Here is a 16,821-nt window from a genome sequence, read left to right on the forward strand (position 1 = left end):
AACATGTGATTTAGTTTCATATAAATAAGTAAATAAATAAATAAATAAATAAAAGTAAGCCAATTGAACCCACACTCATTCTTCTATTTTTGTTTTTTTCTAGCCCACACGCAAACATTTCCCTTTCATGGAAACTTCAGTGAACAAGGGAATGTTTTAATTACCATATGCACAGTCAGCATGTGGATGATTGGTATGTTCCGGACGGGCAGATCGATGGGTTTTTCCGGTCAGCGATGGAAAAAAAGTAATGTTGCCCTTCCTCCTCCTCAGACACTGCTGGGTGAATTGATGAGGACAAGGACAACTAGTAACGCAACATGGATTATTTTTTGTTATTATTATTTTTATTTATGAAATAACCTCTGCCCGCTGCCCGGCTATAGATTCTATTACGTGCCTTTAACTCTGAAGACTCCAAGCACTGACAGCAACAGCAATCATACCCTGGATGCATGAAAAGTGAATCATCCATACTTCATCGTGTAAGTGGATGTATGAAAAGTGAATCATCCAGACTCCATTACAATGGTAAAATGCTGAAGGGTCGTGTGCTGCAAAAATCCAGCTCAGCATTTGCCACGTCGGATGGGGGCTCCCTTTCCTAGGATCAACAAGCTTTATTTGTACACGATTTTCAATTTTTCATCTTTGTGCCTTTTATTTTTAGATTCAATTTATGCTTCTCAGAATGGGCCTAAATATTCCAGAATGTTTTTGAATGCACACTTCTTCTCTTTTTCTTTTCCCTTTCTCTAAAATTCTTTTGATACACTACTGGAGTGGTAGTTATTGGTATATTCCACACTAGCACATTTCTTTTAGTTGAGATTGAATTTCTGCTTCTCAGAATTGGTATATTCTATACTAGCGCAAGGTGTTTTTGTTCAGTAGTTTTGTTTTATTTTTATATTTTATTTTTTATGGTTTTGGGGCAGTGAAAGTGATGAAATATATATATATATATATATATATGATTGTTGATGTCAAAGACCAAGTAGACTAATTGTTAAACGATAAATTAAAGAATTGACATTCTCCGTAAATTCTTCTCTTGAAATAGGAATAATTTCATTCAATGGCAATATTTACTGGCTCTTCATTTTATCTATACAAATTTTTACTTTTTTTGCTATAAGGAAGAGTAGACAACTTTAAAACACAGTTTTAGGTGGAGCCTATGGTTATTATTATTAAGCCCACCCTTGATGAGTGTATTTAAAACTCTCCAAAAATTAAACTCCATCGTCTTTCTATCCTCCTTATAAGTTATATAAATCCTCCAATGATTTCTAGGTTCACATTCTCTAATTTACTTCTTCCTTCTTAATTAAAAATTTCACTCACACATTCTCCTCTTTTGACACCTTCTAATTTGCATCAAAACAAGAAACTAATCAAATAACTCCCAACATGTGCTCCTGTGTACAAAACCCCATTCCTATGTCTTGCTTCATCAGATCTTGTATGACAAGGCAAATTTGTTTATTTCTTTTGATTATTCTATGTAGATAATTTTTATTTTCAAACAACGTTTTTTTTTATAATATTATGAATTGTGTTTATAAATATATATATATATATATATATAGAGAGAGAGAGAGGAGAGGACTTTCCTTTGGAAAAAATATATGTTAAAGTAAGGGATTGGTATTTTATTGATATTAAAAAAATTGATTAAAAATAAATAAAACAATTGTGCATAGTAAATAATATTAAATTTTAATTTTTTTAATTATATAAAATATATAAAATACATACGTGACTACTAAAATTCAACATGCAACATAAATAAAAAAAATAAAGAAATAAATAAAGATATATATATATATATATATATATATTTGTAACATTTGGATAAATGAAAAATCAAGCAATGTCACAATAGAGGCATATACTAGGGAGCTGCACACAACATGAACGAATCAATTAATCAAAAGATTCAAAGTATTATCTATTTTATTACTTATTTTAGAAATTTAAATGCAACAGTAATAATAATAATTATTACTATTAAGTCAAAAGATGTGAATTCAAGTTATTTTTCATAATATACCATATATTCTTGAAACTCTAAAAAAATATATATATATATTTATTTATTTATTTATTTATTTTTGACAAAAAAATGTCTCCATATTACATATATAAAAATTGCAGCTACAAACGATTTTTATTTACCACATTACTATTATCGCATGTATTTTCATATGTATGCACGCCCAGATGAATTTTATTGCATTCTTGACATTGCAATAACATCTCATTAATGTCAAATAGACACACATTACTGAGAAAGGAAATGTGATTGGTGCTTGTTGAGCTAGTTATTTCATGATTCACTCTATTTCCTTCCCTTAAAAACATAATTATCTAAAACACACTCACACAACACATATTACATCCATGGTATCCAAGTTTGAAATTTATCCCTCCACCCCCCTCCTATCCTATACTCATATAAATAAACAAATATTTTCTACATTTTGAAACCACTTTTTGATTGCTAATTGTAGGTGGTACCTACCTCCATAAACTAAACGAAGACAAAATTTGATTCATGCCACACACGCCCCACTAGTCCTTGTCATTCTTCTTTGAAAATTTAATGTAAAAGGATGGAGAAGAAAAGAGAGGGAAATAAGAAGACTTTTGTTTCATGGTTTGTTTTGTTTTGGAAACCACTAAATAGTGTTTGTGAAATTTGTATCCTCTTCAATTCAATAGTCAACATTCATAACGTCAATGCAAAGTCTTCAAAGCTTGTGGGACACTCACTCTCTTTTTCCATGACTTATCTAATTCTTTGGTAGACCTTCATAAACCATGCTTGTGCCCATAAGTTCTTTTTGCTTTTAAATTCATGGCCCACACTTACAAAAAAAAATAAGTACCACTATTATCTAACCAATTTCCCCTCCTTTTAGAGAGTTGAGAAGCTCACACACTTCTTTTTCATTTTTTAATAACATAATGTCCCAATATGATATTATATTTGTTTTTATCATGCTTGTCACTATTTGGTTGTACTTGACTTGTTGCCAGTAAGCTCATTGGATTTCAAAGGTATGTTTGGATAGGTCTTTCTGTTGAGTGTTAACATTGACAGATCCTATCATTGCTTAGTTACTCCCCTTGGAAATAGTGAAAATATAAATAAAATCTGTACAGACTGTAGCACTTGTTTTTTTTTCTATTAATAAATCATATTCACATCCAACTAGGTTAATTTCTATGTCTGGTTGATTGGGTCTTAGTTAATTTAGAAAACATATATACTTCATGAGATTTCAAAACCATAAAATGATTAGGAAGTACTATATAAACATAAATATAGTGTAACAAAACATTAAATATTTTAAAAGTTTAGGTGCAGTACTTTCCATTGTGTAGATAAAAATTTAAGATTGTTGAATTGGGGAATTGTAGTAGTTAAGGAATTACAAATACAAAGAAATTTAACAAAAAAAATGAAAATCTCAAGAGAGTGAAGTTAGTTCCACTGTAAAATTATTGTTATTTATTATATTTATCACAAACCAAAAGTTTATAAGTTGAACTTGCATAAAGTTTCAAGCACAAACGTTTGAACTTACATGCACCAAAAGAAAAACTCACAAATTCAAGGATTCAAGTGGAGCAATGGCAAAAAAATCTTGATATTAAAAGCACACATGAAAACTCATATCAACATAGCTTTGTTGCTTGATCAACATCAATTTAATTAAATAGGTAAACTCATAGATTATTTGCACAGAAAAGAATAACTGGCACAGTTCAAAATAACAGTATCCATTTGTATTCACAAGCTTTTTCACTACCCTTATCTACATGCTTTATTGTGTGTGTGTGTCAGTGGGATCATGTTTTGTTTTTTGTGAGGATTTAAGAATGAAAATATTTGAGGGCAGGGGGGGGGGTATGGTTAGAATGAATGATTGGAACTTGATTGCGAGCCCAACACCAATAAACACTGTAGGGAGACTATGCATATGTTGTGATATTACCATTATTATGAATAATATCATTATTATTCTTATTATTATTTTCAAATAGACCCAATAGAGGGGTCACAACTAAAAACACAAGAAGCATGGCAACTATAGTTTTGAGCTTCAAGAGGATGGGTGATATGAGTAAATATAGAAGGGTGAATGGATGTATCCCCTACTTTCAACTAGTAAATGAAAACCACAATAGATTAGAGAGCAGAAGAACCCTATCCCACTTCCCTGTTGAAAGAAAAAAAGAAAAAAGAAAAGACAAGGCAAGAAAGAAAAGCAGTGACGGAAAACGTTAAAAGACCAAAGGAAAAGATGAGAGGAAATTATAAGAAAAGGAAAAAGAAATGAAAAAGAAGTCTTGCAGATGCTTATCCGTTGTAAAATACTCTGTTATGCAGCTTTCATACCTTTACTTGTTTTGTTTTTGTTTTTTTGTTTTTCTTTATTCTCCCTTCTTTGCTGTAGCAGTAGTTGCTGTTGTTATTGCTGTGGTGGTGAGAGCATCTGCTACTGTTTGTCTGTTTGTTTGTTTGATTGATTGTGTGTAGGTTTGTTTGTTTGTTTGTTTGTTTGTGTGTGAGTTTGTGAGTAGGTTTGTTTGTTTGTTTGTTTGTTCCCAATTTGACCCCACAATGTCATTTCAGCACTCCCAACAATTGTGGGCTGAAAGATCTATCCTCTACTGTGCAAAACAATAATGATAAAAAAGAACTTGATTAATTTTCCTATTACTTTAATTCTTTTAGAAAATGTTAAAAACCATAAACAAAATTTGTTTTGGGGGTGTGACCCCACTCAAACTTGGTAGTGATCCCACCTAATTTTCACAACTCCTAGAGTCCAAAAAGTGGTTTGAATGCACCTTGGATGTGCTCTTTGACCAACTTGGTTTTTAATGGATATAATAAATCAAGTAGTGTACAGGTATTTTATTCTTTTGATTAAACAATTAGAGTAAGTGCACTGTGGATAAAAGAGTATTCCACAGCCAGAATCCCACTTTAATCTTATCCATGCATCACAACAACAATGCCATGTGCAGCAACTTCAAAACCCAATGAAGGAATATACGATGTTAATGTACTTAGCTGCAAGCTACACCAAACATATGTGATCAGTTGAAATTTGGCAAATGTATGAAAACTGTCTGAAATTGCATTCTATTTCACTAAAATAAATGAATAAAAAATAAATAAATACATTATGTCTAATTACTGTGGGCCCTTTTTTGAGGATTTCTTGTGTGAAACATAAGGCATAAAAACTTGAAATAATTACAAGAGACAAGCACTGATTTTAAAATTTATTATTATAAAAAATAAATAAACGATGTAGCTTGAAATATATATATATATATATATATATATACATACATATTCAAAGAAATGTTATTTTATAATTAATTAACTATTACTTATATATACACCAACACTGTATATGAAGAAGATGTGTTAATAGGGCAAAGGGTGAGCAGTCTGTTACTTTAAGTTGTTGTTGAGTATGTTGAAATTTCATTTTAGAAATTTCTGATTTGACATTCGTAATACTAAATCAAATGAGAATCATAAAACATAGTGAAAATATTACTAATCTAAAAATATCTCAAATTACAAATTAATTCAAAAATCCATTTATGCCTTTAAAATTCAAAATAACGTAAAAAATCATAAATAAAAATTTTAGCTGTAATTTGAAGATTCATTATCTGTTTTCAATCACTCACTCATGCAATCTATTATTAATAATAGTATCAAAAGTCTTATCCATCAATTCCTTTGTGTTTTTCACACCACTATAACCTTATATATTTTGTATTATTTTAATGTTTCAAGTATGCACTTGTGTTTTCATGTGTATATATGTTTCTTAAGTTTTGAATTGGAGTTTACAATATTGTAAATCCATTTCATCTTGCATAGAAAAGTCAGCTTACCAGTTATGTAATGTACTTGATAGGATTTTGTCAGTGTTACTCAGTAAGTAAAGAACTGATTTTACATGTTAAATTATTTAAATTGCTTACCATGTATACATATTTGACATATACACCATAAAATAGATGGTAAGAAATTTAAATAATTTGAATACTTCTGCCAAATAGCAATTCTATACTACAATTAAAATTCAAAACTAGACTACAAAATCACTCCCTTCGTATAAAAACTGTGGTGCATGGACAAAATCATGTGTTAATAAAAACATCATGATAATATAGTCCTTGTGTTCAAAGAGAAATACATATCATTTGGATGCATTTACACATCCATGGGCTGGCAAAACTGCCAGTTACTTGAAGCATTGAATGCATTGAGATCATGCACATGTATCAAACTTTAACGAGAAAAAAAAAAACATACTTTTTGAGAAACATTCAGAAATATATAAATTACTGATTATTTAGTATTTATTTATATAAAACCAGTCTAACCAGAATAGAATCTTGTATAGTGATAAAAGCACCCAAAAAATCATGCGTACAAGAGGGGAAGAAAATAAATAAATAAATAAATAAATAAAATGCAAATCGTAACCAGGTGATGAGTGCTATGCTTGAATTGGAGTTTCTCTACAAAGTTTGCATGGTGTGAGTCATTTGAATAAACCCATTCAGATAAAACTAATAAAGAGCCAACACAACCAACAATAGTTGGAAAAAATTAAATTGTAGTGCCATTCATCCTATCATGTTTTTTTTTATTAGTCTAATATTTAGTTTCACACATGATAATCAAAGAATCAAAAAAGAATTGATATTATGCACACAAAAAATATGTAAAATTGCAAAAAAATAAAAACTCTTTAATTCTAGTATGTGTAATTTTGGTTCATTGTACATAGCTCTAATATAAATTTCATGAATTAACGATAAATGTAGTAAAGTAAAAGTCAATAATATCATTCTCAAACATTGTACCAACAAAAGAAAATGTTTCATGTTTTGATATATCTATTATGGGAATTGAGGAAGAGAATAGAGGGGACTAGTTACCAAAACTTGGTCAATTTTGTAAAAACCCCGGTCAATGTATCAATTCTCATCTATAATATTGTTGTGTTATTATTTGTTGTCACCCATTTAAAAATGTTTGTGTGATGTTCACTACATCATAATTTATTTTGAGATTGTTTTTGTTTATTTCTGTTGAGAGATTTTGAAATATCACAACCATTTTCTTCAAAATTTTAAGAAGAAACTAAGATGTTCTTTTTAGGTCAACCATTTTTCAATTAAGGAACATCTTAATTCTTGCACCATGAACTTTTTTTTTTCTATCTTCATTTTACAACTGTCTCTGTAATATGATCATGAATATCGGCATCATGTAATATCGGCATCATGTAAATGATTATATTCGGCACACCAAATACAGACTAAAAATAACACCAGTAATGCTGGTCAGAAGTAGTCGAGAAACACAGAAACTGGGTCGAGAAGAGGAAGATCAGATTGATCGGTCTCGCGATGGGGATGAGATGGGACTGCATAACACTGACATGATCACAAAGAGGTGGCGAGCATAAGTGCCGCAAAAGCTAGTGCGAGTCGAAGTGTAGGAGCGGAGCAGATGGAATGCAGCACAATGAAAGCAAGGACACAGCATGGGTCGATGCAGGCAGAAAGCCACCGCTTAGTAGCAGGCATCGACGACGCAGCTAGCCAGGAAATCTCAGTCTATTTGTGTATGTGTCTCTAGCTTCCTGTGAGTGGTTGTGGATATGAGTGTGGCAATAGCGACAGTTTCAGTTCCGAGGAAGGGTGATCAGTGGTGATAATGCCTCGGCTTCCAACTCCATCGGTGACGCAAGCGCCACCACTGTAGCTCTACCTGGCTGCCACAGCGCACTCACAGTCCCAAGAATTGCCAGTCAACACGGGGGAGGAAAATCATGGCCCCTACCTGGCACCACCAATACTGGTGCCGCGAGAAGGACCAAGACACTTAGAACACGTCTAGACCACGGTGGAAAATGCGAGGGGGAAAAACCCACTGGGTGTGGAGGGTCATGACCGAGTGAGGTGGGGGGTGTTGAGTTGGCCTTGGCGATGGATCCCACACACAGAAACGGACCGCACCAGCAGTACGTCTACGTGGGGGTGGCGGCCTTCTCCGTCCCGCCCTCTTCCCTAGTCCCGGTAAAAGGGCGAAGTGCGTGGGGAAAAGGGCCGGGCCCGGATAGAGAGAGACTTCATGGGTTGAGATGGAGTTGTCCTTGCACGCGCATTGTCAGAGCTTGCAGGCTTGCTTACCATAGCCGTGCCACTTCTGGCTCAGGACAGACGCATGACGTTGCAGGTTCACCGCTATATTAACCCCTGCACTAGAGCTTGCTTCCACGTCTTGTATATGTCTCAATATCCCTGCATCAGCCCCTCGCAATTGATGTTCATTCATTCTTAACCACTGGTGAGTGGCAGTGTGGAGTTGCAGTCGGTCGCAGTGCGTTGACGCTGATCTGGCTTGAAAATCGGATTGTGGAATGGTGCATTTTCGTTACGAGTGTTGCAAGTCTGGCGATTGAATTCGATCTGGGGTGTAGATGGGCGCGACAGATGATTCTAGGGGAGATTGTCGAAATATGCGTTGTTTGTCTATCTTAATTTTGGACTCGCCGAATGATCAGTGTCTAGTAAAAGGGGTAGTTAATCTGGCGTGATGGAAACCTCATTCGTATTATTTCTTTGATCTTATGTGCCGTCCTCAGTGCCAATTGAAGTTGGATTTCGATTCCGTCATGAAGCCTGATGGACATGTAAAGTTGATTGACTTTCGTAATTACGAATTTAAGAGCTTTACGAGATTCTTTTGAGAAGTTTGCTAAGTTTCCACGTAATGATTTGAGTAATGTCGTTCTGGTTTTTCGATAATTCATCAAATGGAATTATGGCCGCGTCTTTCGGAAACTCGTTACATGCAGCAACCCGCTGTCAGTTGTCTTCATCATATATAATGCAATTGTGGCAGTCCATTAGAAGATGTCTGACTAATTTGAAGCGCTGTCCACTTCGAAGACTTTTCAATCCACCTGTCACTCTCGGCTAATTGAATTTGGTAACCGCCTATCTGGAGTCGGCTTTGATAGTAGCTTTCGCACGCCCGTTTTTGTTTGTTGCAGAAGTATCGTCCGGTGCTAATGCTGCGTGACGTATTTTTCTCTTGTAAGAGACGCCTCATCGCAACCTGGGACTCCAGCTGAAGCAGGCCTCTAACCTACTAGAAACCTACTCACTTTGAAGTTTAACACGGACAAGCCCCGTTTTCTTGTGTTGCCATCTAATGACACTGTGAAGTGCGGACAATGTCGGGACCTTTTCGGAACCGCAGAAGCACACGCACTTTGAGTACTGTAATTAGATTCTGCACCTGCAGTTGTCCTGCGAGAAGATCTCTTGCTGCTTTTTCCGCAGCACTTACTTCAACCTTGCGCATGCGATCACGCATGCTGTGGAGTCGCTCTCCTATCTGATAATATGCAGTGCTTGGCCCGTCGTATACGCTAAGTTTTACGTTGATTATACCTCATCATAGAGGTTAAGAATTGAAACTGTCAAATATCTCATCAGATAGAACTCGACAGACCCCTGCTTGAAGTACATCCTGATTCAACCTGCTCCAGTCTGGAAGGGATTGTTCAATAATTTATTATGGTTTGGGTTTGACCTCATTACTTCTTGTTGCAAGGATCGATTTTTAAAAGATTAAATTTCATGATTCTACAGGTATCATCTCTATATATGATATTACATTGCCTTCATTCCGAAGTGGGCAACCAATTCTGTCTCGTATATCCAAAGTACCCCTGCAATTATCAAACTGGTGAAGCAGCTGGAACGTCTCGCACCGTAGTGGAGAAAAGTTTAGTATTCAACACAAGCCACTAGTGCTACAAGGAGTACAATAATTTGATCGCCAAACATGGCTGCTTTTGTGAGTGACGGGAATTCGACCATCAATGCTGGACTACTCGCAGCCATCCTCAAGGATTCCAAGCAGTTACCCGAAATGTTCATCGAATCAGATCAAAATCACCGACCAAGTCTTGAATCTGCCTCCCTGGAAGACCCAGACCTCGACATTCCTGTCCTGGATCTCTCCTTCTTAGCCGCAGGCAACAGTACGCAGAGGGCTGAGGTTGTAGCAGCAGCAGCCAAAGCCTGCCAGACCTGGGGTTTCTTTCAGATTCAGAACCATGGAATCGATCAGAAGCTAATAGTTCAATGTGAAGAGGAAGCTCACCGCATGTTTCAGCTCCCCCTCGATGTCAAGGAGCGCTGTCACCGCGCGCCTGGCGCTACTTTCGGATACGGCGCCAACACATGGATCAACCAGAAAGTGATGCATTGGGCTGAGAGCTTCCATATGCAGCTCAACCCTACGTCCAACATTCGCGAGATGGCTTCCAAACTTTTCCCTGAAGGATCCTCCAGTCAGCAATTCAGGTACCGTGTTTTCCTCTAATGATCTTTGCAAAAGTAGTTTGATTTCCCTCTGTACCAACATGCTCATTGATATTCTCTAGTTTTCCGAAATGGACTGCGCTAATTCATTTTTCGAAACATAAGGAAACTGTCTTTTTGAATGTAGTCCAGCAGTTCTCCTCAAAAGGATTATTGATGGGTGGGAACTATAGGGATCCAACTTGTCGACAGTTATTAGGCAGCCCCTTGGTCCGTTTAGTTTTCCCAGAACCATGGATTTTTGTAGTTCAATATGATTTAGAGATGAGCAGTTGTCAAGTGGATTGTCTGCTTCGAATCAATAATCGTACTCTGATGAATATTTACGACCGCTCAGATCGACCTATTTTATTGACATAAATAAGAAACTGAGTTCCCGCTTCCAGGCATCCAAGATCCATCCAGATCGCGTCGCCTTAATTTAGCATTTCGTTTTGTTTTCCTTTTCCTCGCTGCTCTACAAGCGGCACAGCGACCAAGATGCGTCACCTTTCATGAGTTGACTTCAACGGCAGCCTATTTATGAACAGCAACTAAAGGTGACTGCAGACCTAACACCTGGCTTTCGAGTCAGGGAAGAATCAAACTCTTTTCTCTTGCATCACAATTCAAGAAGCCCTAAGGGATCTTTAAGGGAACCTAAAAGGCTACTAAAGTTGCATGACACAAACGCTCAGCAGTTTTTTATGAGAGGAGGGGACCCTCCAAACTTCTCGGTGGCCACCCTCACAGTTGCCTTGTAGTAGGAAGACAAACTCATACGTGAACCAAGCCTTAGAGGAGCATATTTTCTCGGACTGCGGAGTCAGATGGGACAAATAGTGTTCAACATTAACTTCGACTAACTGCTAGGCGTATAATTTCTTAATTAAGCAGGCACTGGTGAATGTTCCTGTTGCAGCAGGCGTTGGAAAAGTGAATTAAATGCAGTCAAGTTAAAAGGTTTAAGATTGTACTGTCGTGCGGGGTAGGTGGCGATTATATCCGATCAAGTTTACCTCTCGGGCGGTCTCACGGCGAGTTCATCACCTATATTGGACTTGTAATATATGGCTTTCATAAAGTCCCCAACTCGTTAATACGATGATTGTTCTTTCTGCCCTCAAGTAAATAACTTGCGTGGCCAGTCGTATGAACTGTGGGTATTCTAGAGCCAGGGGTAGTCGAGTACGACGGTGGACATGTGAGTGAAAACATTTGTTTATGGTCACGACAGGCCTTCGTGAGTGCTGTCTTTTCAATGCTAGAGTTCAAGTACTTAGAGGTTGGAATGTCCGCGTCAGTGTCAGTTCTCACTTCGGCTGGTAAGATTCGACTTGACCAAGTGGTTGAACTGGAACAGAGCGCTTGAAATCTGGTATCAAGGAAAAACCACAATAGTAGCTGACCATCAACCGTGATTTCCCTTTACCTGCCAAGATTCGATTCCATCTTGAAACGGTTGTAACCTGAAATAAGATAAACGTAATCTTCTGTCGTAAGGACCAAGGTTAAACCAATTTGTAGTGCACTAAATCAAGTTTCAGTTTGAGTTTGTTGATTGTGCTGGCTGACAGAAATGATTCTGGTTCGCAGCTCGGTCGTTGAGGAATACATGATTGCTGTGGAGAACCTTGCGAGTCAGGTGTTGGAGATTCTAACAGAGGGGCTGGGATTGGAGCCCAGCTGCTTCAGCCAGTATTTGCGACGTGAGAGGATGACGTCCATGCGTTTCAACTTCTACCCACCTTGCCCTGAGCCATCTCTTGCAATTGGGCTGCGGGCTCATACAGATCCTCATCTTTTGACCATCCTGCATCAGGACTCCGTCCCTGGACTCCAAGTTCAAATGGGAGACAAGTGGATCACGGTGAAACCGCGCCCAGATTGCTTTGTGGTAAATATCGGTGACCTTTTCCAGGTACTCGATCGATCATCAACTCCACTTTTTGGCCATTGGTCAGGTAGTGCCAAGGTCTCATCAGGAATTTGGAATATCTTGAGCATTCTCAAAGTTAAGGTACCAACATAGAAACTGAAAATGAATCGTTTGCGCTGATGTTGATCCAGATCCTGAGCAACACGCGATACAAGAGTGTGCTGCACCGAGCTATCGTGAACAGTGAGTCGCGGCGGTTATCATTGGCGTGCTTTCTTAACCCGCCTTTAAACTCCACTGTAGTGGCACCTCCCGAACTTATTACTCCTGAATGCCCCCAAGTCTACAGGCCCTTCACATGGCTGGAGTATCTCAAGAACGCTTACTTGTACCATCCGACAGCTGGAAATGAGCGACATGAGCGGTTCTTTCTCAAAACTATGGTTGACGTTCACACAGTGGCTCCGTCTTCCGTGCACTGAGAAAATAGTGTGCATTTCTATGTTCCATGAAAAGCTCAAATGCAAGCAAACCAATATTATTAATTAAATGAGATCACAGTTCTATTTTAGTAGATTTAAGGTGCACACCCGATGATATCAAGGTAGTCGATGATAAAGCTTATGTAGGAGAAATACAGCTCATGTGACCGGAAGGAGGGTAATTTAACTTAAACAATGATACATAAACTATAAGTAAGGACACCATTTACAGAAATATGAGCCAGGCAGGTGATAGAAGGTGATCAAAAGTGCAGCAGGTATGTGTACAAAGAGGTCCACAGGAGATATACTCGTGTCATAGACCATGTGCTGTCGAGTTTATCTGAAAACTGGAATGTACTGGTTAGCATGGAATTTACTATTAAACTTGGTGTGTGCACGCATCTGATTATCCTACACCAGATTGCACAATAACTTTACAAAATTAAGAAAGGATCTACATCAAATTTCACAAAAGAAGAGCAAGTTTCAACATATTCTTACATCAAACTTGCATGATTGCAAAGGCACGTCCGAAAGTATCCACAATCAGTTGTTACCTTCAACACTACACAATCGCACCTTTGTACAAGACTCATGAATTATAAGAGAGCTGTCCTAGAGATGAATCCGTAGCTCGCTGCTAGGCAACAGGCATTCAATAACTCTATGGAACAGATTCTGCGATTTTCGAAAAATATTTCGGCCGGTATCATGATGGAATTTCACTGGTACTCTGCCAGACTACGACTTAGTTTGTCACACACACCGCAACGGCTGCGGCTTCATGCAAGGTTGGCTACCATCGTGGGGGTTGCGCATGTTTCATGCAGAAGCACATGATCATCCAAACAACCCCCACAGATAGCCGCGTCAGCTGGCAAATTGTCTGTCGGTTGTGGGTTGTGAGCTCTGGTCTGTTAGGACACAATAAGATTGTTCCAAAATTCCCAAAATTTTGTCAACTTTTCAACTACGATCATTTACCATGTGCAGCCTTTCAATTACATCCCACCCTTGACCCTCAGTGCATCCCCTTTTCTACACTTCAATCTCGAGATTAGACCCTAGAATTCACACCACATTTGATACAGGTGGTAATCTTGGTCTTTATGGAGTAATAACGCAGCTCGAACTATCCAACTACTGCTGATCAAGGGATAGAGCTGGGACTGCAAGAGCACTACAGATCAGGTGGGTCTGGAAATTACAGTCTGAACACAATTGGCTGAGCAAATTGCTGTCTCCAGCCAAATAGGTCACCAATCCTGGCAGCCGATCACCACAATCATGAGCTTCTGACGGTGCCATAATATCAGCGACAAGGAAATGTAGGCTCTGAGCAATCGAAATTACAAGGATCGAAAGGCCTGGACAACAATCAATCAGTTTATAGAATGCGAGGGGTTTAATGGAGGATTTTGAGCACCTGTGCGGGGGTTAAAGAGAGACAAAGTCATCCGCGCTGCTGCACACGGATGCCAGGCTCCCACATTAACTTGACATCGTGCTCCGCAACAATCAATAAATTAGTGCGCCCTTTCCTTTGCCTGGTGGCCATGGCACAGAGAGCTTTAAGAGCTTTAACATCTTTAACGAGCTTTCTGAGGCATTAGTAGCTCCTTTGTATTCTTCCCTCTGGAAGGGCATGCACTCCGCCCCTGTACCACCTCCGCGGCAGACTCAGTCAGAGGGAGGAGGGAGCACCTTCTGACTCACGCGCATCATGATGCCGCAATCCTCATCATTCTCGCTGTGCTCCTCTTCCACCCTCCAGTTGTGTCCCCCTGCCCTACCCTCCCCTTTTATTACCAAACAGCTCCTGTCTGTTATGTCCCTCCGTACCTGCACCATCCCCACCTTCGTCATCACCATCAGAATCCCTTCGTCTCTTATCTTACAAAATTATCCCACTGCACAACACCAACTCTGAGTTCAGTAAATCCTGCGTCCATCCCAATAACTACCAAGGTTTTTAGGTCTAAGGTTAGGGTTTGGCCTTGCGAAGCATGATTGATATCGTGAAACCTCAAAGCGGTGAAGTCTTTACGAATGGCATGGAAAGCGAATGGTTGTTCACTTGGCTGTCGAGGAAAGGGCTAACAGCTCGGACCCACGACTTACATTATGATTAGCGGAATATCGGGGGATGCAAGATTCGGTAGGGAAAGTAGTCTTCTGGTGAGACCTCGTTGGGGGTGACGATGGGAGCTGGTCGAGTCCGACATGGGAGTAGAACAACGAAGAAGTCCAAATTGAGCTACATTAGGACTGGGTTTGTGGTGCACTGAGTGTGATCAGAGGCTCATTGTGTGGCGGTAAGAGTAATCATTTGCCCAAAAATTTGATAACCCCTAAAGTTCTGCAAATGGAATGTCTCGGCTAAAAGCAGATCTTGGGGAGTGATACGTTGTCCAATCCGAACCTGTATACTCTGACTCTCGCCAGCCGCTGTGAACTAGTCTGCGGAGGTTTTTCTTGCAGGTATATCCTCAGGACGTTGATGAGGATGTTTTTTTAATCTGAAATCGTTCTCTACACACTTACAGATTGATCTATTGCAGAAGACTCGCTTTGCAACAAACTCGAAGACTTGCGATAGCATTCTATCTCCGAGGCGTCATTTTACTGCCATGATGGCTGTTCACGAAGCTTAGTCTATAGAGATGTCACTGGTGGTTTCAGGGATGATGTGTTACAAGTCCAACAATATACGCATGTGGACAGTTCAAGCCCGTCGGATCATTCGTGTCCTATCTCATCATCTGTGATGTACCGAATTCCAGAGCATTCATGATGGTCATCAGCTCATTATTCAATTCTAGTACCAATTGAACAAATTACTACTGGCACGGCCAGCTCGTTGCACCGTCTGCAACAATTTTCTAACAATTTGCAAGGAAACCGCCTTCACTACATCGCTGTTGATTATGACACCTTGACGCGTCTTCACATCCGACTACCCCGGCAAATAATTTTCAGGTCTGTTTTGATGATCACGCTCTGACACCCCTTGACAGAGCTTGTCGACGAGTTTGGAGGCAACCCAACGTAGGTAACCACTCATGTAATTACAATTCACCTATATAAATCAACTTTCCCAATTACGCTGCAACCACTCACTCGAAAGTGCAAAACATCAACCAATTGCAAACCTGAAGCAATCGAGTGAGTCGATGCCAGCAGGATCACATCAACAGGCATAGGGGGTTACTGGTCATCCCATTAGAAAAATAAACGTTTCATTTTTGCAACCGTGTTGTGGACAGATTCAGTCTCGGATGTCGATCAACAGAGAGTACTGGAAAGCAAACGAAAGGTTTCAATGTGGCCATGAGAGGTTGGCCAGTTGTGAAGGCTTGTCTTTAACACTCAGCCTCTTCTGTTCGTTGTCTAGCTACTTAGCTACTCCAAGCGGATCTCGCCAATCTGAGTGCATCTAATCCTGTCTTGTGTTCTGGTGTCTTGGAGCCCACTATGTCAACGGTCGGCAGAGTGGGTGCGTATCATGGCGAAGCAACAATGTAATTCATGACTGCATGCTTTATTGCCAGTTCTATCAGAATGCCAACGGTCACGTCTCCCTTCTAGGTCACATGCGCTTCTTGTCAAAAGCGAGTGGTCTTTTCTGTCACGTCCCTGCTAGCTCACAAAGGTGTAAAATATGAAATTGTCTTTACAGTGAATGGATAGGTTCCTAAGATGAGTTGAGAGAGTGCGTTCAGGTCAAGTGGGTAACATGTTCTCAAGATATGGATATCATTCAGTTATCCAAACATGCGAACAAGAAGATAACCAGATAGAAATCAAGTCGAGAAAATAGCAGTGTGAGGTGGAAGCAGTTTTAGTCATTCAGATGTACTAGAACAATATGGATCACCTCTTTCGTACCAAATATAGGCCACGAATTCAACTTTATTCAGACAAAATTGTTTCAAATGTGTACATTAAGGAACTGGTCTACAACAGAAACATTCATGATGTTGTCATTCACAAAGCCCACAGGACCATCAATAACCA

At 38.8% G+C, this 16,821-nt stretch overlaps 1 protein-coding gene and 1 long non-coding RNA gene across 3 annotated transcripts; one reads left to right on the plus strand and one right to left on the minus strand.

The window, feature by feature from the left end:
* The first annotated feature begins 8,178 nt into the window (after positions 1-8,178).
* Positions 8,179-13,218, plus strand: LOC112293863 (gibberellin 20 oxidase 1-D). Of its 2 annotated transcripts, none has more exons than XM_024543790.3 (4): positions 8,179-8,299; positions 9,724-10,443; positions 12,037-12,361; positions 12,511-13,218. In XM_024543790.3, the coding sequence occupies exons 2-4, from the start codon at positions 9,920-9,922 to the stop codon at positions 12,799-12,801; spliced, it is 1,140 nt and encodes a 379-aa protein (XP_024399558.1). In that variant the 5' UTR covers positions 8,179-8,299; positions 9,724-9,919; the 3' UTR covers positions 12,802-13,218. The 2 variants fall into 2 exon arrangements, with proteins under 2 accessions (XP_024399558.1, XP_024399557.1); XM_024543789.3 differs by lacking the exon at positions 8,179-8,299 and adding an exon at positions 8,351-8,410.
* A 539-nt stretch (positions 13,219-13,757) lies between these two features.
* LOC149987615 (uncharacterized) lies at positions 13,758-16,373 on the minus strand. The gene is made up of 2 exons (XR_016506966.1): positions 14,231-16,373; positions 13,758-14,069 (listed from the first exon to the last, which is right to left on the minus strand). It is a non-coding gene; the product is annotated as an uncharacterized LOC149987615 (long non-coding RNA).
* Positions 16,374-16,821: the final 448 nt, after the last annotated feature.

This window comes from Physcomitrium patens, chromosome 16 (assembly GCF_059467195.1).
Source record: "Physcomitrium patens ecotype Gransden chromosome 16, ASM5946719v1, whole genome shotgun sequence".
Lineage (NCBI taxonomy): Eukaryota > Viridiplantae > Streptophyta > Bryopsida > Funariales > Funariaceae > Physcomitrium > Physcomitrium patens.